Below are 20,010 nucleotides of genomic sequence, written 5' to 3'. Positions count from 1 at the left end.
TTCTTCCATTGAAAATGACGAATGCTTTGGCCCCAGGTTGATCTATTCCTCATGCATCGGAGTGGACGATAATGGTCCCAAGATTTTTTTTTTAACTGATCATTTTAGCTATTCATCATCCAAAACAGTGGTAGAATAGGGGCGCTTCAAGCCTTCTCTGAAGGTAATCTTTTCCAGGTTCTGGATCATTCGATGGGTCAAGGCTACTGTGGGAGACCCCCCAGGTCATGCCCCCGATGGTCTGGGCTGGAGAGCGCTTTGAGAGTCGGAGCATCGTGTTGGGTGTGGAAGGGAGCCTGGTGGACTGGGACACCACTATAGCCAGAGGCTGGGCCGTGACCAAGGATGGCCCAGTGATCCAGGTTGGGATACCCTTCGGATCAGAAGGGGGCTACAGGCGGGTGAGTTTTTAAAGGGGCCCTAATTTTAACCAGAATCAACCCACGAGGAATGTCGTGTCCACTCGGATGGATCATGGATGGATCAACATCTTGGGACACTCCCTTGGTGGACTGTACCAACTGGTAGGGATGGTGGAGTTGGATCAATCTATTGTTCATCTTGGTGGAATGAACTGATTGTCGCATAACTGCTAAATAGACCAGAAATTGCCTGTAATGACTGAATTGTTAAGTTGAATAAGGAAACAACGCCTCATACCAACATCTCAGACAGTTTTCTCTGGCGATGTCACCGTAACCACACATGGATTCCCCACCATGTATTACGTGGCTTGAAAATGACAGGAATATATGCAGGGTTAATTCTTCATCATGTGTCAAAATGGGTTTTATCCAGAGCATGGTGGTGAACAACGTCTACAGGGAGACGTACATCATCTTCCTCTTCTACGAGCACGTCTTCTCCATGCTGTATGACGACGGCAGCGAGGTGGAGACCAGACAGCGACTGGTGAGGGTCCTGGATACCCCGCTACTCTGCAGACACCCCTTCACCCTCGACCGTAAGCCCAAGAGTTTAGAGTTTATTTATGTTTACTTATTCGAATCCCCATTAGCTGATGCCAAAGACACCAGCTACTCTTCCTGGGGTCCACACAAGAAAACAACGTAACAAACAGTTAAAAAAGGAAAAAACATATAACAAAGACGAAATCTACATAAAAACAACATTTAAAGGAAAAGGCATATATCAAAGAAGAAATCAACATACAAACATCAGATGACCTAAAAATAACCTAACCATCAACACACAAAAACAACAGATGACAAATGGTAAAAAAAAAGGATCAGTGAGTAGATACTAGTATCCAGTGCTAACAGCCATGAGGTGTTGCTTCACTTGTTTTTTGAATCCAGCTTTGTTCTGGGTTTTTGAGATGTGATCTGGAAGGGAGTTCCATTCTACCATAGCCCTGCATAATACTGTACGTTGTTTTGAGTTTGTTTTTATTGTTGGAATTGTGTAGTTACCACTGGTGGCATGTCTGGTGGGGTATGTGTGTACATTAGAGCTGAGTGTGAGCTGCCTAAACAAACAGTCGGGGGTTTTTAGTGTGTTAATTTTTTTTATGAAACACAGAAGTGATGCTTTTAGCCTCATCTACTTTCAGCCAGAAGAGTCGGTCATGCATGTTAGTTACGTTTGCTCTTGGTGTGCACTTAAGGGCAAGCCTAGCTGCTCTGTTTTGTACCCGTTGAAGCTTCCCTAGATTCGTTTTTGTGGTACCTGACCAGACGACCGAGCAATAATCTAATTGTGACAATACAAGGGTCTGCAGAACCTGTTTGGACAGATGAGGTGTTAAAAAAGAAGAGCATCTTTTAACCACAGATATGTTTCTACCCATCTTTTGCACCAGTAGATCTATATGTCTTGACCATGATAGTTTAGAGTCTAAAGTTACACCTAGAAGCTTTGTTTCCTGTACTTGCTCAACAGCAACATTGTTCAGTACCAGGTTCAGCTGGGGATTAGAGCTTAGTGAGTGCTTTGTCCCAAATACAATGCTCTTGGTCTTGGAAATGTTAACGACCAGTTTGTTATCAGAGACCCATTTAAACACCATCTGTAACTCTTTATTGAGTGCTGAGGTGATTTCTTTAACTCTTGGCGCAGACATATATAGTGTTGAATCATCTGCGTACATAGACATACAGGCTTTTTTACAAACAAGTGGGAGATCATTTGTAAAAATTGAGAAGAGCAATGGTCCTAATGAGGATCCCTGAGGAATTCCACATTGTAAATGTCTTGGGTTTGAGAGGCTTCCATTAAAGAAAACCTTTTGTTTCCTATTGGTTAGGTAACTTTCGATCCAAGCTACGGCAGATGGAGTAAAGCCATAGCACTTGAGTTTTTTTAATAGCAAGTTATGATCAATTACATCAAAGTTGGCCTGAATAGGGAAGCCGGTGATAACCACGTAGGCGACACACTTTGTAGCAATCGCAGGTTCAAATTTCAAACCTAATTAAAACTTAACCAGTCCTGAATATTCTCTAAACCATTCACCAACCTTTTTGAACCTGAGAGATACTGGGTACTGAGTCTTACGAAAGGCACCGAGTTTGATACACTCTTCTGAAATAACAAATTTGCTCAGTTTGCCTTTAGATATATATTATGATTAATGATACTCATCTTTGTGAAAACACTGATCATGTTAATGATTTCTCACAATAATTATCAACAATGACAAAAAAAAGGTGTGAAAGAGTTGTTCAAGAATGAGTTGTGCTATTTTTAGAACAGCCCTGGTGCCCGCAGGTACTGTGTTGGTGACCCCTGCTCTAAATTCTAAAACCCCAAAGCAAATATGTATACATCGTTGTATTTTGTTTTTTATAGAAACTATGCCTGCAGAGCGTGTGTTTGACGTGTACATGGGAAACATTCCCTTTGACGTGACCTTGGTGGGAGTCAAAATCAACGACAGGCATCTGCCCATTGCTGTGACGCCTGAATACAGCATCAATAGGATTGTCAATGCCAACGGCAGCCAAGCCTACACACTACACGTCCCCTTTGACAGCAGGGTAGTGCACAGGATGGTGAGTAGCCTTACTTCAATGTGTTTGTGTGTGTGTGTGTGTGTGTGGCTATGACATTTAAATGTTCCTTTTTCTGACAGCACCTCGACCATGGACTTGTGCAGTACTCAATGAGCCTGAACTACACCTTAATAATCCTGCCCCAGAGAATATCGTACTACCACTACTCTTTTGTATCGACACAACTCGACGACGCATGTGCGTACCACTGCATGTGGTTGTATGTTCTGGTTTGTGGTTGTTGTTTTCCATTTTTTGATTTAAACTCTTTCGGGACTCTTTGTGTTATAGCCCTTCCTTGTGTCAAAACAACTGGACAACTGTATTTTCTTTGCTCTGAGCAGTTGCTCCAGAGCCCACGGCAGAGTGCACACCGACGGGCATCACCTTCAGCCTCTGGAAGAGTCCCCAAATGGAGTTCCTCTGGGAGATCGGGGTCGGAGCAGAGCCTCTCACTCCGGAGCTGGCGGAGCTTAGGGGGTACAGGCTATACAACGACACCCAGAGCATCACCTTGGAAGTCCCCGTCTTCTCCATTGGTTACACCTACCAAGTATGAGCTCACCACAGCTATATGGCTGCCTTCTCATGGTTGGAAGTCAAGCCTGTATTAACTTGTGCATGAAATAGCTGCCGTTGGTCTCTCTCAGGGCTTGGTCCAAAAAAGAAGATGATGTGTTGTACAAATTAACTTGTATCCAAACTGTAGGAAAGATAAAGTGAGTTTTATGATGAACTATCAAAGTCTGCATATGCAGAATAATTTCTCTGGTCATTTATTAGGAGGACAAACAAAGGCTATTCAACTGGTACATCCAGAATGCATTAGCTTGGCTTTATGGCTCATGAAAGAGCGGGTGGTGCAGAAAGTAATTCTGGGTATTGTAGGAAACTGACAAACGGGAAGAAGCCTGAAAGGATAGAGGGTGACTTATTTCAAATTGAAAAAATATTTAAGATCAAAAAATAATCCAGGAATGAAATGGAAATGACCTGTCACATTTAAAAAATGATACTAATTGTGTAAAACGAATTCTGAACTATTTAATTGGTTTCTAGGACATTAATCTGCATGACTTCTATGGAGTATTCCAGCTTCTTGTGAGGGATGCCAAGACACTTGCTCTTCAATCAATGCTTTCAGGACGCTGTGTATTTGAAACAAGGGACCTGATAGGTAAAGTAACCCCTAGTGTATAGTGTATATATAGGAACACCTATACCGTGATTTGCTTATGTATCAATCAAATTTTTTTAGCTAGTAATGTTTCCCCATTAGTTATATTCCTGACTGAGACAGTCGAGTTCAGTAGTAGAGTTTAAGTATTTATTGTGTTGAGTGGCCTTAGAAACTGTTGGAATGTCACAAATATCTAAACATTTCAGTCGTTTTCATGATTTCAGGACTGCGATCTGAACAAATTGAATTGTAGTGTTTCTTTTACCCCTCCTTCAAGTTTGGAGGGACACTAAATGAAGGGGTGCCCCCAAACAAAGTTGGAGGGAAGGTGGAGACAAAGTACTACATTTAGCAGTGGAACAAGTTTAGTGATCCTCTGTTCAGTGTGTTCCCCAGACGGGATCATGACAGTGGTCACCACTCCCAGTGTGACCTTGCCAAGAGTGCACCCCGACAGCACCACCCTCCTGGACAGATCCTGTAGACCGAAACAAACAGACCCGTACAGAGCTCTGTTTGAATTCAGTCTCAACTCTTGTGGAACAAGGACGATGGTAGGCACATGTTCCTAACCAGACTTCAAAAACATGACCAACTCCTGTAGAGTATACCACTACTAAATGACTCAAACCCTTACAAAGAGCACTTCAACATTATGCAGACCATTGCAAGAGACAAACAATGGTATTTTACCATAGAAGGTGAAGAAGCACCAACTTGCAGTAACAAGAAATGATGCCTTCCAACCAAGAGAACATTCTGATAACTATATCGGTTATGGATAATTCATCATATATATATATAAATAATACGACTGCAGGAAACAAATTATCCTTTCTTTGCATTGTTTCTGAATGTCCCTTAGTTGCACTTGATTACATCCAAATATCTGAGGGCTGTGTGGTTTGTGGACAGGTGGGCGACACCTTCCTGGTTTACGAGAATGAGATCCTTTACCACAGGCGTCTCCTCGCAGACGAAACGGCCCTCATCTCCAGAGACTCTAAATTCAAGTAGGGGTCGAAATTAAGTTTGCTTGTTGTCCTGTTAAATGGACCAGCGGCTTGATTACTTCTAAATCGCACAATTTGTAATTAATCAAATTTCTTCCTCACGCTTGTATTATCCGTTTTTATTTTTTCAAATGTTTAGTATTTAGTAGCTTGCATTGCAATTTGTCACACTCATTTTTATGGATAAAGTTGGATCGATTTGTTCAACATAAACATTGTCTTCGAACCAGGCTGACTGTGAGGTGCTTCTACCCCCTGAGTACCATCAGCAGGCTACCTGTAGAGAGAATCTTCCCGATGTACACACCAGGACTTGGGTTGATCCTAGGGACTAAAGGTCAACCCTAACCATCTTCAAAATCGCCACAGTCATCACAAAACATGATCTGGATTTTCACACTATTTTCATGTGTTTCAGGTTCAACCCTGCCTCCCGGGTGTCCATATGAGAATTCTCCATTTCATGGTCATCGATCAAACATCCACGACCCTTGGCCCGGGCAGCAGAGCACCAGCCCCCGGGCCTCCTCTCCAGCTGGGAGAGATGACGTCCCATGGTTGACCGACAACTTATTACCCGTTAGCTTCGATGCTAACTCCCCAGTAAACCATGTGGAAACTGTTGACCTCTTCAACCAAAGGAATGTGGGGTACCTGGACCCAAACAGACCCGCTGGTCAGAAACGGGAGATGTCAAGTAACGTAGGACCTCACAACAATACTCACAACCTGCCTCGAGCGATAAATGCACTGTCTTCACAAAAGCAGGAACATACGAGTAACCCAAACTATACCGATCAACCTATGGGCAAGAGCGCTCTGTACTTCCAAGAGTTCTTCAAGGTGAAAGTCGCTGCCAGAGAAAATGAGTCTACTACCGCGGTTACCACCAAGCCACCAGCCACCAACACAACCAGTGCTGTTTCCACCCAGAACTCCTCCATGACCTCTGCCAGTGTTACTCAGCTGGTCTAACTGAAGCAGACGATGGATTGTCTAGATCCATGCTACACATCCAGGAGCCGCTGGTTTCCTACCTGGTTGGAGGACAGGGGGGGGGACAAAGGGCTCACTATGGGCTAAGCACTCCTAGAGGCATTGAGAGGTATAAGACTCTTCTTTAGCATGTTGAGCTTTTCCAAACCTAAGCTGTTTATGTAATGAAGACGCTGAATAAATGTATTTGCCGTAAAGGCTTGTCTAATCCCGCCTCTCTCCTCAGGTCAGTGTGAAAAATTGAAATCCTTCTGTGTCTGATCCATCCAAGTGTTCATTTCAGAATTGTGTCCTATTAAACGTGAACTAGATGTTTGGTTCTATTCAGAAGTGTTTTGGTGTTTACATTGAATAAAGGGCGCCCTGCTCCTTTGGCAGTCTCTGGGTGTTTATTCAGATGGCTTTCACCAGACTGCTTCTAAACACCTTCATTCTGCTTAATGTTATTTAAAATTAGCTTGAATCACAATATGTAAGGTCAACTTTGTGCTTAATGGAAATGTAATGGACACACAACTCCATCTATGCAAACCGCAGAAGTTTGAAAGTGAGAACATCTCTTTACTTTCAATTCTGGGATCAACAATCTTATCAAACTGTTCGATAAAATGTTGACGCAGCTCATAAGTGTAGATTGAATAGCTCAACCCACTTATGTCCTAGCCATCTACTCCAAATTGTAGGGGGTGGCCAGGTTCGATTCATGGCTGAGGCAGTGTGATTATACAGCTAAATGTTTTTTTAGGGGTCCAAGCCAACAGGTTGGATCCCTGTTGTTTTTGTAGCGATTATTATTTCCTTTTTTTTTTCCAGCTGCCATTACATAATTGATTATTGCATTGATAACGGTGAAGAGTTTCTTGACCATCTTTCACTGGAGTGTTAAGCTTGGAACCAGCCTAGTGTTATTTTCAAGATCCTTTAGGAATCATGTCTGCGGGACGTAAAATGGACAAAAAACGTATTTATTTTCTTCTACCTGATAAATGGTCAAATCAATCTACCATTGGACCATCAGCAGGTGTTGATTGTCCACCCTGATTGTGATGACCGGGGAGGGAGGTAACAACTCACCATCTGAAGAGACAAACTGGCCCACAGCCGAAGTGACCCCACCGCTGCCTTCAACAAACTGGACCTCCGAGACGATGATGTTGTCCTCCAACACAGAACCACAGTTGGTGCAAACTGCATTTCCCCTGGCCTGGTCCAGATCGATCTCAGCACACCCACACGCCTTGCAAACCCTGGGACTCATCGCGGCAGAGAAATCACCTGTACAAACATAATGATTACTGATTCCACAATACTCATAAGTTATAAAACAGGGATTATAAACACAATACTTATGAGTTGCAAAATGGGGGTTAGAGGGTTTGTCTCTCTGCCGAAAGGTTTTGGGGTTGAACCCTGCAGTCGACCTGTAGGCATCTTCGGGCAAGATGTTAACTCGTAGCAGCCTCCTCAGGGACATGTATCTAAATACAATTTACTAATTATTTTGGATAAAAGCTACACTACTGAATAGTAAATTATTCATGATTATAATAGTTTACATTTATTAATGAAACTATATCGCTATAGTTGAAAAAGTAATGTTTATAATATTCTGAATAACAATATTGAATTTAGTACTCAAGACCAACTGATTAAAACAATGCAAATTATTATTAGGATGATTATTAAATCACCACCAATTGCTAACCATCATAACACCACCTATAAAACTGTACTACTCAGTATAACCCCAAGTATTAAAATAGCCAATGGTTTTACCATGATACATCAGTTCAGTGTAGCTCAGCGGGTAGCGGCAGTAGACTACGGCTTGGGGGTTGTTGGTTCGATTCTCGCGTTAGCCAGCTACCCTTGCGGTATTGAGAGAATCTTAGACCGAAATCATTGGCCTATATTTTATACTATTTCGATTATTTCCATTATACATGGTAGTAAATAACGGCAACTAAATTAGAGGATCTCAAATTAACTACCGGAAACTAGCGAAGCAGTTCGTCCTTGTATTTGAGAATGAGAGCGAAAGAGCCTCCTGAAATGTCAATGTTTGCTTTGTTTGCCAGGCAAACGTCATCTTTGCTCATACAGTGGTCGGACGAGAACACGTAGTATATTGAGAAAGATATTGCACAAATCAAACGGAAATATCAGGCCATAATAACGCAAACGCCCATTAGAGATGCACAATTCTTTATTATGAATGCATATTCCCTTGAATGTGGGTGGTGGTAGTCGATGCACCTGCAGGTCCGGATGATAACTTACCGTGGGAGACGTACCAACACAAGAGAGGATTAACTTAAATTAATTAATGTAATTAACGTAGTTTGGCGCTGAAAGCGGTTATCTAAGGGCTGGCTGTCTAAACTGCAGTGTTTTCTCTGACTAGAATAAAAGCGTATTCCATCTTCGACGTGAACTACTGGATGCTAAGTACGGCGTTGGCCACATTGTCGACATTTAATCTTAAAAACCTTTAAAAAAGTACGTTTGTATCCTACTGTGAGGACTTTTTGTTATTGTTGCTCAGGCATCAGAGATGTGACGAACGTACCCGGTTGGAACAGTTAATTGTTTACAGGGGCGCTGTATAATATGGACTTGAATGTTATGGCCGAGAAGCCCAGTAAAATGGATTTATTTTTCCTTTTTATATAAAAATACAATCTTTGTATATATTTCTTGATTTGAAATCTAAAAATTAAGCGATTGAATAATAATTAAAAAAAAACATATCGTAACGCACCCCTACTACTGCGATGGTTTGAACCCAATGTTCTGCATTTGCGCGATGTGATGACGTAATGTGACAATGTGCGGTAATATTTGAGTTTGTGTGTGCATGACTTTATTATTATAATATTATATAGTAAGTTAAGGGCAATTTATTGTTGACAAAATAATGAGTATCGAACAACTTGAACTGAATCCTAGAATCATCAAAGCAGTCAATAATGGTAAGAAGGCCATGTCAGTGTCTCATTTCTGGGTTTATTTATTTTATTTCCAGTTTATGTGATGATCAACCATGTATAACTTGTGTCTGTGTATCTATATGCATAAGCTAACATTGGCGTAGCCAGGGACATTCTCAAGTTTTCGGGACCCGACCTGCAGCGACTGACAAGATTGTCCGCATCTGACGTTCATCATCTTCAAACCGCTGTAGCTGCACTTTTCTGTCAAAAAACACCCGTTTCTGGTAAGATGATTATCTATATTCACATGTCGATTGAGCAGACAGTAGCAGCCTAGGGGACTTTAACGTGAAAACAAGTGCTGCTCATTTTAGTTTAAAAGCAACAACCCCAACTTGTCACAATGAAGGATAGCTCTAGGAATTTATTATTTCATTTGTTAATTTGAGTATAATTTACGGGATAGAACATCTCAAAAACTTGTATTCTAGTTGAGAGGCAACCATAGAGCCAGAATAACACAAATCAAGAAATCGAACAAGTGAGTGAGCTATTCTCAGAAGAGTGGGTGGGTCTTCAAGTGATTATTGAAGATGGGGAGGGATTCTGAAGACAAGATAAACATTGTTCTAATGTAGTATTAACACTGAGTTAAACACGTGTGGGAGCAGTGTATTGTTGATCATCTATTATAATTGTTATATCTGTTAGCTCTACAGCTTTACCGTGGGGAGTGTCCCGAGTGGGACTGTGGACTGCGTGTGTCGCTGGGGTGTCCGGTTCTGGATGGTGTGCTCAGAGGTGGTCTCCTTCCCTGGGGTCTTACTGAGCTTGCCGGGCCCAGTGGAGCAGGGAAGAGCCAGCTGGCCATGCAGCTCTGTCTCTCAGTGCAGTACCCAGTGCAGTATGGAGGACTGGGCTCCGGTTAGTGCACTGGCGGTTCCCAACCAGTTTCAAGGTTTGCTAAAAACATAACATATACTTCAGAGTGGAGAGTCGATCTAGGAATCAGTAATACAAGGTTATTCATTGGCTTTTTGGGGGGTTTGCTTTGTTGGTTGTACATAGTGTTCACTATAGTGCTTACTCTAGTTCTATAACTGTGTTGCAGGTGCTCTGTACATCTGTACAGAAGACTCTTTCCCCATCAGACGTTTGAAGCAGCTGCAGAATGAGCAGCCGAGTCTGAGGAGCGATGTTCCTCCAGACGTGGTCTCCAGCATCTGCTTCTCTGACAACATTTACGTGGAGCATGCTGCAGATCTGGTAGGATACAGTGGAGCAGAAGGCCGCTGTAGAAACAAGTTGCTGTAAAGCAACCCTAACCCTATATAGATATTGATATCCAAATACATACCCCTGTACATGGCAATTTAGGGTCACGCCCCCCGTCGTCACAATGCCGAACTCGGACAAACAAACCAGACTAGATAACAAAAACATGGAAAAAATGTCAGCTGACAGTATATCAAAGCAGGTTTTGGTAAAGTTTGGGCAATTTTTTTTTTCATTCCGTCCAGAAGCAATCGAAAGGGACTGCATGACCCTATGGTGGGGTATATTCAAAACTAAAAAGTACACGTAAGGTGACAAGCTTAAGTTCAGTTGCTATTCTGGCCTGTCACACATTCTGATCCACGTTACACACTTTTTCTTCTCCCGTTGTGGCTTGGGAAAAGGGATGAAAAAGGGTGTAAAATATACTACTACTATTTAGTGCTTTTTAAGTATTAAGTAAGTAAGTAAGCAAGTAAGCTTTATTTGTACAGCGCCTTTCACAGACCAGGGTCACAAAGCGCTTCACAGTTAAAACAAAAACAATAACAATACACAGTTAAGAAGTACATACAAATTTAAGTTTAAAAGGCCAAGACAACTAGGTGTCTTGGCCCCAAGACAGCTAAGCAAAAGCATGAGCAAACAAATAGGTCTTTAGTTGCTTTTTGAAGGAGTCAACAGATTCCATTGAACGCAGAGAGAGCGGAAGATCGTTCCAGAGCCTGGGAGCAACAGCCTGGAAGGATCTGTCTCCTCTGGTCCGGAAACGAGTGCGTGGCAACGTCAACAGATTCTGATCCACAGACCTCAGAGCCCGAGTTGGGGTGTAAGGCTGGATCAGATCACTGATGTAAGGCGGAGCCTGGCCATGCAAAGCTCTGAACGTTAAAACCAAAATGTTTAAATTAATTAAGACAGTCTTATCCAAAGTGACTCGCAGGGAAACGAGAAAGGTTATTAAAGTGCAGGTAGGAGGTTTGGGTTTATCTTACTGTAGGATGCCGACAGGGCCTTGGGGAAGGAACCCTGAACCTTTTGGCTGGGAGTCTAATCATGCACCTATGTATTACCATTTCTTATTCATATTATTCGAGAAAATTCACAATTGTTGAGTATTCTTTGTATTATTTATAATGCTGTGATCGGCTGCCTCATTTTGTCTTGGTTCTATCGGTCTAGATCTGTGCTAGGTCCATCTGTCAATCTACAGGCGGCACTGATCCCCAGTTTTCTCAGCAGTACTGTGTGCGGTCCCTAGGGGGCGCTGATGGCGTGTGTGTCCCAGAGGGTGCCGGTGCTGCTGGCCCAGGGCCGGGTCAGGCTGCTGGTGGTGGACTCGGTGGCCGCTCTGTTCCGCTCCGAGTTCCAGGCGGACCAGGGCCTTGAGCGGTCGCGCCACCTGACGGCCTTCGCCACCGCCCTGCACAAGCTGAGCGCGTCCTACCAGCTCCCCATCCTCTGTGTCAACCAGGTGGGTGGGTTGGGTTGGGTTATGGGTAGTTTGGCTCAGTCAGGTTAGTTATTGTCTTTCTTAATGCATTCCCGTGGATCGAAAATGTGTGTGCTAGTTAATTGGGTTACAGTAAGTGCAATCATTTCTGTGTCTCATCCAGAAATTATTCAAGGGTCAGTTGGGTCCTTTTATGGTCCATTGGTTTAAAGCCTTCTTGTACTGTTTGTCAAGTCAGTAAGGTTAGTTATATGAGTACGTTGGGTAGGTTAGCTTAGTCTGTTGGTGAGCCGGGGGCTCCGCCCGCCTACGTACTTCCGCTAAATTTCCATTTCCCTTCATTACTATGTCTGGGTTTGCGGTATATTCGCGGATTTTCTCCGGCCAAATTTTGCCGGTCCAATCAGCGAAGTGGCTGAGAACAATGACGTTGAGGTTGTGCGCTAGTTTGAGTTTTAGTCGATTGGTAATGACAGGTCCAGAGTGGCACTGGGCAGATCCAATAGTTTTAAACTCCAACAGACACCCGCCTTCAAGTGAGCTAACGTAAAAATGAAGTACAAGAGTCTGGTAGGACCAGGAAGGCCGAGGGGAGCTAGGCAAGTAAAACCGTTTTTGCTTTTCTCCCGAGGTGACTGATGTGATGGAAGGGGATTCTAACCATGATGCTGGGTTGAGGTACATTTCTCAACTTTTCTTTGTCATATTATTCACCTTATTTCTACTGTTGTATGTTTCACCTATTTAGCTGTCATCTAAACACACGTCACTCATAACACTAATAAAGGGGCTTCTGCTTGTATGTACCAAAGCATGGGCAGTAGACTCATCTCACAAGTTTAGTCTGCTACCTTTTCCCTGGTGCATCATATATAGGAGCAGACCCATTATTAGTGATACGCGTGAAACCCTTTGTTGTCCTATGATGACCCCTCTGTGGAAAGGCTCTATAACAGTGGTACAAAGGGGTTCGTCATGGGTCAAACACCTTACCTTCTGCTGGGAAATAATAATATGACACATATCCTTCATATCATCTGTGCGTGTATCTGTGCGCTGCAGACCAGTGGACAGTAAGGTGGTTCCCGCCCTGGGCATGGCGTGGGCCAATCAGGTGATGGTCCGACTGATGGTGACCCGCCTCCCAGGAGCGGTCTCCATGGGAACTCAGAGCAGCGCTTGCCGCCGGTTGGAGGTGGTGTTCGCTCCTCACCTGGCCAGAGACAGTTGTCTGTTTGGGGTGTGGAGGGAGGGAACCAGGGGGCTTCCTTCTCCCCCAACACAGGACGCCAGCTCATGACCACAACCCAATTCTGTTGACCACTCCCCCTTAACATACCGCCGCCCTTCATGCCCCCATGGGTCCGCCCTCTCGGCTCACCAGATCTATTGTGTGGAACTGATGATTATTTAGCTCTTATGCGAACATGTAGATATGTAAATGTTATCTTTTTTTATTTGATTAAGAATATATTGAGTTTGATCTTTGTGTTGCATGTTTTAAATAAAACATTCAACAGAAATGTGTTTGGTTTGGTTTACTCCGAAGGCATTAAAAGATTAAAATAAAAAGCTTATTGGTTATTAGTAGTATCAGTTGTTTTTTATTGTGTAAGCCATCAGAAAGCAATTTCTTGCCCTGATATTAAAATTGTATAAGTGTTGAACTCCCTACCGATTAAGGACAGGACTGAAACAGTGCCAACTAGCGGTCTGTGGCCATTCCTTCCTGACTCATTGCGTTGTTGGTAAAGGAGTATCGCTGTCTGAGGAATAACGGGTTTGATGACCGGACTGCTCGTATTTCAAAACATCGTTTGAATTGGACGTTGCTTCCGAGGTAAATTGTTTTAAACTTTTATTTCCGATAATTATCAGCTGATAGCGTTGTTTAGCAGCCTGTACACTGCACAGTGCGTGATGCTCGGGTGTTGTTTTGGTCGTTTTCGTAGGCCTTCGGGTAGTGGTCGTTCGCTATCTACCAGGGATCGATGCTCTTATGACAGGTTCTCAATTCATCACGAATTTGGGACGGTATCAATGCTTAAACGAATATATAAGTAACCGGGTGTTGATTCAAGCTGAGACTGAGGGAGAATTATAACGGCATTAGGGCAAGAGGGAGTTTTTAGATGTAGTAACTCCATCCTAGTTTTGTATTGATGATCAAATATTTGTAATCATTTGTATATGACTAGGGCATTCAATAGTAACGCGCGGACACGTACACATCTGAATACACATAACATCACCACATGAGGGGTTATTTGTTGTGGATAATTTCCAGTCGTGCACATTAGGTCCAAACACAATGTAAGTGCGTGGAATCTACGCCCAAACTCTGATCGCAATGGATTGGATTCCGGTAAAAGTGCTTATTATCCGCCGGATGCTACCACTCTGGTAAATTATTATTGATGGGTCGATAGATGAGGTTACGCTCTGATATCCTGACTAAGTGCTGCTGCCTCTTGTGTTCCTGTAGGCAAGAAGATGAGTGGAGGTTTGTGGATCCTGGGCGCCGTCGCGGCTCTCCTCTCCGTGCACTTAGCCAGCTCCCAGGAGCTGACCATTGGGAACGCGGTCTTTGCCAGCCGGCTGTACCGGGCGGTCTCCAGCCGCACGGACGACAACGTGCTCCTCTCCCCGTACACCTTGTCCGCGGCAGTGGCCATGCTTGCCAGCGGCTGCGAGGGTGCGACGCGGCAGCAGCTTCTGTCTGCGAGCAGTCTCGGATCCCTGGAGCCAACGAATATCCCAGGTAGACCTACTACATCCACCTCATAACATCTCATTTGAGAAGACACCTGTTTCACCACCATGCGTGATGTTGATTGGCTGTTGGCCATAACAATCCATTTCCAAATCAATACACTTTCCCGATACTACTAGCCTGCTAACTAGTAGGCATATATAGTGGTATTTCATAGGCCTAGATCTGGGTGGAACTCAGTCTTGCCCAGGTGAACGATGGATGGATCAGTCTACCGGCCTATAGACTGTGCCAAATGGTACTGGTAGATCTGCCCATTATGCATGCATAATTTGAGGGTGGCTTTTTGAATTGGCTTATAATGGTTAATCAACATCACACCTTGTGGGAAAAAGGGGTCCCATTAAACATGGCCCTTGTGTTGGGCAAAATAACCTGCTGAGTACATCACATGTACATTACAAATATAGCTAACTCCTACCCTAGCCTGATGAGCACATCACATGGCAGGAACACAATATAGTCAACTCTTGCTCTAACCCAACGAACACATAACACAAACATGATAATATAGTCAGGTCAAGGCCGGAGCCGAAGGCCCCATTTCCCAACCAGGCAAATGGTAGACACTCAGACAATGCACCAGTCATCCTCAAGAACGGGAGAGCCACATTAATTTATCACACAGGAGACACTTCGAGGTGCTCTCCCCCGTTAGGAGGAACACAAGAGATACACATGCATATACCAGGGCCTGGGAGCCAAGGTCAAGCAAAAACACACAGAACCACACACACCTCAAACGCACACACCTCATCGAGAGGAGGATACAGCATAAGACTGTATCACACAGGGACTCTGGATCTTCTTCTGAAGCAGACCTTCCACGGAGGCGAAGCTCTGGACGAACCATCAGCGCTGATTAGGGACTTAGACATATTCGATCTCTCAGGCTTTATGACTCTGTATAACCGTTGCCACTTTACTTAATAAATCCAAGGTCCTCGTGCCGACAGACTTTATTACCTCTCCGTCTCATCACTTGCTAACTATATATACGACGACTGAATATCAACAGTACTCCAACCGTACACCAATTGGAATGTTTAATGTCTGCTTGTTGATGTTTTGTGTCTCAGGTCTCTTCCAGGCCCTCCAGAACTCCATCACCGTGGAAGGGGGCTTCCCCCTGCAGCAGGGCCTGGCCGTCTTCCCCTCCACAGCCTACACCCTGGCCCCCTCCTACCAGGAGCTGGTGGAGACCCAGTTCAGAGGCAAGGCCCAGGGCCTCTCCTACGCCTCCCGGATGGAGGCCATGCACTCCATCAACAGCTGGGCCCTGAGCCAGACCGCCGACCAGGTCAAGGACGTGGTGGGCAGCCTGGATGCCGAGACCAAGCTGCTACTGGTCAGCGTGGCATACTACCAAAGTAAGGAGGGCCGGACGTTTACTGCCTTCTGCTCAGCCGTCTGAGCACATAGCTGCGTCATAACACAGTGTTGTTTACCCCTGCACCTTTTGACGGACGCGGACCTACGCTGTCATGAAGACGTTTAGTTCTGCCAGAGGTTGGCACCGTATTCCCCGTCTCTAAGAGGATAGTAAATACTTATTGGTTGAGCAGGGTTCGTGCCTCCTGTTATGGTAAAGGTTTGTTTTGGAGACAACTTCCGAGCAACAATAAAATGAGCACTGTATTTTCAGTTGGTTGTGATTCACCAACAGACGCAGTTTGCGTTTTTTAACTGCAAAATAAAAAAATATCAACAGTGCTATGCATGACCTGATTAATCGTTGATGTATATTTTAGGTTAGAAAATGTAATACTGCCCCCTTGTGTTCACGTGAAGTAGCAAGTGTATGTAGGCACCTCTGTGAAGATCAGGACTTTTTGGTTGTTCTGATGGAGAGTCCGTCCTCTGCCAATTTACAACCATAATATTCCCTCTTTTATTTTAAACAACGCCTTTTCACTCTCCTCATTCTCCAGCTCAGTTCTCCTTCCTCTTCAACGCCAGCATCACCCAGGACGAGCGCTTCTACGTGAACCGCTACCAAATCGTCCAGGTGCCCATGATGTTCCACTCGGGGAAGCACCACCTGGCCTATGACCCCTCCCTCAAACTGGGCCTCCTCAAGCTGCCCATGGCGGGCGGCGTGGCCATGCTGGTGATGCTGCCTGATGAGAACATCTCTGTGACGTCAGTGGAGGAGGAGTTCACAGCCGAGAGGTTCCAGGGTTGGCTGCTGAAGCTTAAGAGGACGTAGGTTGGCCCCACCCCGTGACCCTGTGACCGTAGGCATAGTGACCTGACCACCATAGGAACTAGGTGGCTTTTGTCTGAGAGTCCACACCCCGGGGATTGCCAATTTATCTACTCTAAAGTATCGATCCACTCCCCAGTCTCCTTCCTGGTAGACGGTACCTATTACTGGTAGGCTGGTGTTGATCAACCGATCACAGTGTTTTTCAAACTGTGGGGTTGGTCTCATAAGTAAATTGCTGGACGGCCACAATGCATTCATTTCTTTATATATATTTATATGCATGCCGACTTACCCTGTCCCTGTCATTTGATCATTGGTATGTTTGAAGGTGAAAATAAGAATACTATAAATCTTGGATATTGTAATGAGTGTGTACAGATATTTGATGGGTCCTAGGCCATCATTCAGCCACACAGGTGGGTCCCGGCATGGCAGTTTTTTGGCTCCCCTGATTCTATCATTAATCTGCGTGGACAGTCCCATTTGTGAGCTCACCTGTCTGGTGGTAAAGTAGGGCCCCTTGAATAGGCGTTAGGCGTTACTGCCCTTACCAGGCCACTGTGTCCCGGTCTCCACAGGAGGTTGGAGGTGCAGCTCCCTCGCTTCCTGATGGAAAGTTCCAGCAATCTGCAGGACGTCCTGAAGCAGATGAAGGTCACAGACGTCTTCCAGGACGGAGCAGACCTGTCCGGCATGACAACAGATGAAGGCATCCAGCTTACCCAGGTAGGTTGACTGACCTAAACCAAACTCAAAGTCTGTTTCACTGATTTTAAGTAGCCCGGGTCAGTTTAGCTCCCATTTAAAGTAGCATTAGTATTGTCCCTTAGGGGTAGGCAGTGTCTAACTGAGGGGGCCGTGTTTAACTGGGTTAACCAGCGAGGGGAACCATCTGGTGTTACTAGTAAGCGAGGTGAGCACAGATGTTGAATATGTTGGTGTTTTTGCTCTAGGTTTACCACAAGGCAGCCATCACGGTGGACGAGAGCGGCCCGGTCACCGGGCGCTCCCCGATGGAGATCTTTAACAGCCCTCCACCCCGGCTCACCATCAACAGACCCTTCCTCTTCACCATCTATCACGAGAAGACAGGCAGCATCCTTCACATGGGCCGTGTGGTGGACCCCAGCCAAACATAGTCACCCACTGTCGGCTACCTAACCCAAACCCCAGGGAAAACCCAGCCAAGTATCCCTAACCCCGACTACATAACCCCAGCCTCAGACACACATTGAGAACCATCGCCTATCTACTACCTAACCCTTAACCCTGAGAAGCTCAACCCCAACCACATAGCACCTACCCCAACTACATAACCCCAGCCTCAGACACACATTTAGAACCATCGCCTATCTACTACATAAACCTTACCCAGAAGCTCACCCCCAACTATCTAACCATGTCACACATATAGGAACCCACCTTCTTATTCCAACTAAACAACCACATTATCACAGAAACTCTATGTTTACATGCAAATACACTGATCCTAATCTGGTTAGGACAAACAGGCAAGTTATTAACTGTCATGTAAACATCTTAGGTCGGTAAGGAGAATGAATGTATTGCTTAATGCAGTTAAGGCGCTACGCTGTGCATGTAACCATGCTGACCTGGTGTCTAATCGTAACCCCACTATCTAAAATAAACTAGCGGACTACATATAACATATTTCTGTTTTGTCTCCTAACATTTCTTGAATCGACTGAATGGTTAGGACCTTGTACGTATTTAAAACCGTTTTATTGTTGTGGTGTTTTATATGGTTTGTGTGAGCAAATCACAGATCGGCTTGCAAAACGAACAATCAAATGATATGGCTGCTATCTGAACCAATCAGATGAGGGTATTCTAATAATAGCAATTATAATAATAGAGCTTCTTGTAATGCTACGTAAAAATACTGTCTTCTGCAAGCATGTTCAGTTAATAAATAAAACTGATTCAAAGTGTGAAATCTGACCCTGTTTGAGTCTCGCTTTTTATTGGAGGTTTTTAATTGGAGTTGCTTCCTGTGTCACTTCCTAAAGTCAAAGTGAACTTTATTGTCAGCAACAAGTTACATAAAGGGACGGAATTGCGTTGAACCATGCTCCAAATGTGCTATTAATATATATACCACATATAGCATTTAACATAATAACAATACCATAGAAGAGCAGCATGGAGATACAGTTGCACTTTATTATGACTATAAGTTATTGTGCATAAAAAGAGCAGTGTATACAGAATGTTCATGGATTTACTTGAGTGAGTTGACGATGGCCTCCGGGAAAAAGCTGTTGCTGAGTCTGGTAGTCCTGCACCGCACGCTGCGGCAGCGCTGGCCTGATGGCAGGAGGGTGATCAGTTGGTGTGCTGGGTGGGCGGGGTCTTTGATGGTGGTGATGGCTCTCTTGCATCGGCGGGAGTCTCGGGACGACGGGTACAGTTCCTGGATGGAAGGTTGGGCTGATCTGTTCATCTTCTCTGCTGTCCTACCACGCTCTGTAGCGGTGTCTTGCTCATTGCAGGGAGAGACAATCTTTACGTTGAGGTGTTTTGCATTCTTAGAAGATAACGGAGATTGTAAGTTAAAGTGAAAAGGAAACTAAAGGGGTCCTATTTTGGTGCCGAAACATTTTCACTTTTTGCGACTCGTGGATGTACTTTTGGTCCAGTAGTATTCACATGTAACTTTATACCTTAGTGATATATTTTATGTACATGCTTTGTGTTCTGAAAACCCATTTATTCTCCATCCCGACCGGGCATGCAGTCTTCACTGCAGCTGCACCTGATACCGCTGAGCCAAACATGGAGTTTGAAGACTACACTGCCTAGTACTGTAACCTGTCTGATGAGGAGCTCTTAGTTAGCCATCGAAAGAAGTCTCAGGAATTCTATGAGAGCTGACACATTCCTCCCCCTCCTGATGCACCGGGGACATCGTGTCCAATTCCAAGTCCACGCCCCTCTTTTAAACATGAGTATGAATCCCCCCCAAACACACTCTTGTGCCAGCCTTTAGTCTAGACTATTCCTAGTCTGTTTTACATATTTTTGAATGATGACTATATGCTCTGTAAGGTGACCTTGGGTGTCTTGAAAGGCGCCTCTAAATTAAATGTATTATTATTTATTATTATAATAACTTCCATAATTTATTAAACAAAAAAGACGAT

At 44.3% G+C, this 20,010-nt stretch overlaps 4 protein-coding genes and 1 long non-coding RNA gene across 7 annotated transcripts in view; 3 read left to right on the top strand and 2 right to left on the bottom strand.

The window, feature by feature from the left end:
* Window positions 1-6,616, top strand: part of LOC130374562 (uncharacterized) — a 9,976-nt gene extending 3,360 nt beyond the window's left edge. For both annotated transcript variants that reach the window (XM_056581395.1, XM_056581394.1), the window contains 10 exons: window positions 178-401; window positions 799-964; window positions 2,812-3,014; window positions 3,095-3,212; window positions 3,359-3,567; window positions 4,074-4,191; window positions 4,579-4,748; window positions 5,110-5,207; window positions 5,438-5,544; window positions 5,626-6,616. In XM_056581395.1, the coding sequence (XP_056437370.1) occupies window positions 178-401; window positions 799-964; window positions 2,812-3,014; window positions 3,095-3,212; window positions 3,359-3,567; window positions 4,074-4,191; window positions 4,579-4,748; window positions 5,110-5,207; window positions 5,438-5,544; window positions 5,626-6,182 (1,970 nt within the window). In that variant the 3' untranslated portion in view covers window positions 6,183-6,616. The remainder of the gene's footprint in view (window positions 1-177; window positions 402-798; window positions 965-2,811; window positions 3,015-3,094; window positions 3,213-3,358; window positions 3,568-4,073; window positions 4,192-4,578; window positions 4,749-5,109; window positions 5,208-5,437; window positions 5,545-5,625) is intronic.
* Window positions 1-8,795, bottom strand: part of brf1b (BRF1 RNA polymerase III transcription initiation factor subunit b) — a 25,840-nt gene extending 17,045 nt beyond the window's left edge. Inside the window, exons 1-2 of one of the 2 annotated variants that reach the window (XM_056581396.1) lie at window positions 7,980-8,795; window positions 7,278-7,478 (exon numbers count right to left, since the gene is read on the bottom strand). In XM_056581396.1, coding sequence (XP_056437371.1) covers window positions 7,278-7,478; window positions 7,980-7,989 — 211 coding nt within the window. In that variant the 5' untranslated portion in view covers window positions 7,990-8,795. The remainder of the gene's footprint in view (window positions 1-7,277; window positions 7,479-7,979) is intronic. The other variant, XM_056581397.1, reaches the window with a different exon arrangement.
* On the top strand, window positions 8,315-13,489 carry xrcc3 (X-ray repair complementing defective repair in Chinese hamster cells 3). Its single transcript, XM_056581403.1, has 7 exons — window positions 8,315-9,175; window positions 9,283-9,420; window positions 9,848-10,060; window positions 10,248-10,402; window positions 11,673-11,885; window positions 12,496-12,542; window positions 12,927-13,489. Exons 1-7 carry the CDS (start codon window positions 9,121-9,123, stop codon window positions 13,162-13,164), a joined length of 1,059 nt encoding a protein of 352 aa, XP_056437378.1. The 5' UTR covers window positions 8,315-9,120; the 3' UTR covers window positions 13,165-13,489.
* Window positions 9,110-20,010, bottom strand: LOC130374571 (uncharacterized). The gene is made up of 4 exons (XR_008893617.1): window positions 17,806-20,010; window positions 17,398-17,530; window positions 9,862-10,099; window positions 9,110-9,397 (listed from the first exon to the last, which is right to left on the bottom strand). It is a non-coding gene; the product is annotated as an uncharacterized LOC130374571 (long non-coding RNA).
* On the top strand, window positions 13,556-18,832 carry serpina10a (serpin peptidase inhibitor, clade A (alpha-1 antiproteinase, antitrypsin), member 10a). The gene is made up of 6 exons (XM_056581402.1): window positions 13,556-13,704; window positions 14,350-14,625; window positions 15,717-16,007; window positions 16,569-16,842; window positions 17,425-17,572; window positions 17,800-18,832. Exons 2-6 carry the CDS (start codon window positions 14,358-14,360, stop codon window positions 17,983-17,985), a joined length of 1,167 nt encoding a protein of 388 aa, XP_056437377.1. The 5' UTR covers window positions 13,556-13,704; window positions 14,350-14,357; the 3' UTR covers window positions 17,986-18,832.

Source organism: Gadus chalcogrammus, chromosome 21 (genome assembly GCF_026213295.1).
Source record: "Gadus chalcogrammus isolate NIFS_2021 chromosome 21, NIFS_Gcha_1.0, whole genome shotgun sequence".
NCBI lineage: Eukaryota > Metazoa > Chordata > Actinopteri > Gadiformes > Gadidae > Gadus > Gadus chalcogrammus.
The sequence above is the reverse complement of the archived record's forward strand: the minus strand, read 5'-3'. Positions and strand labels throughout refer to the sequence as shown.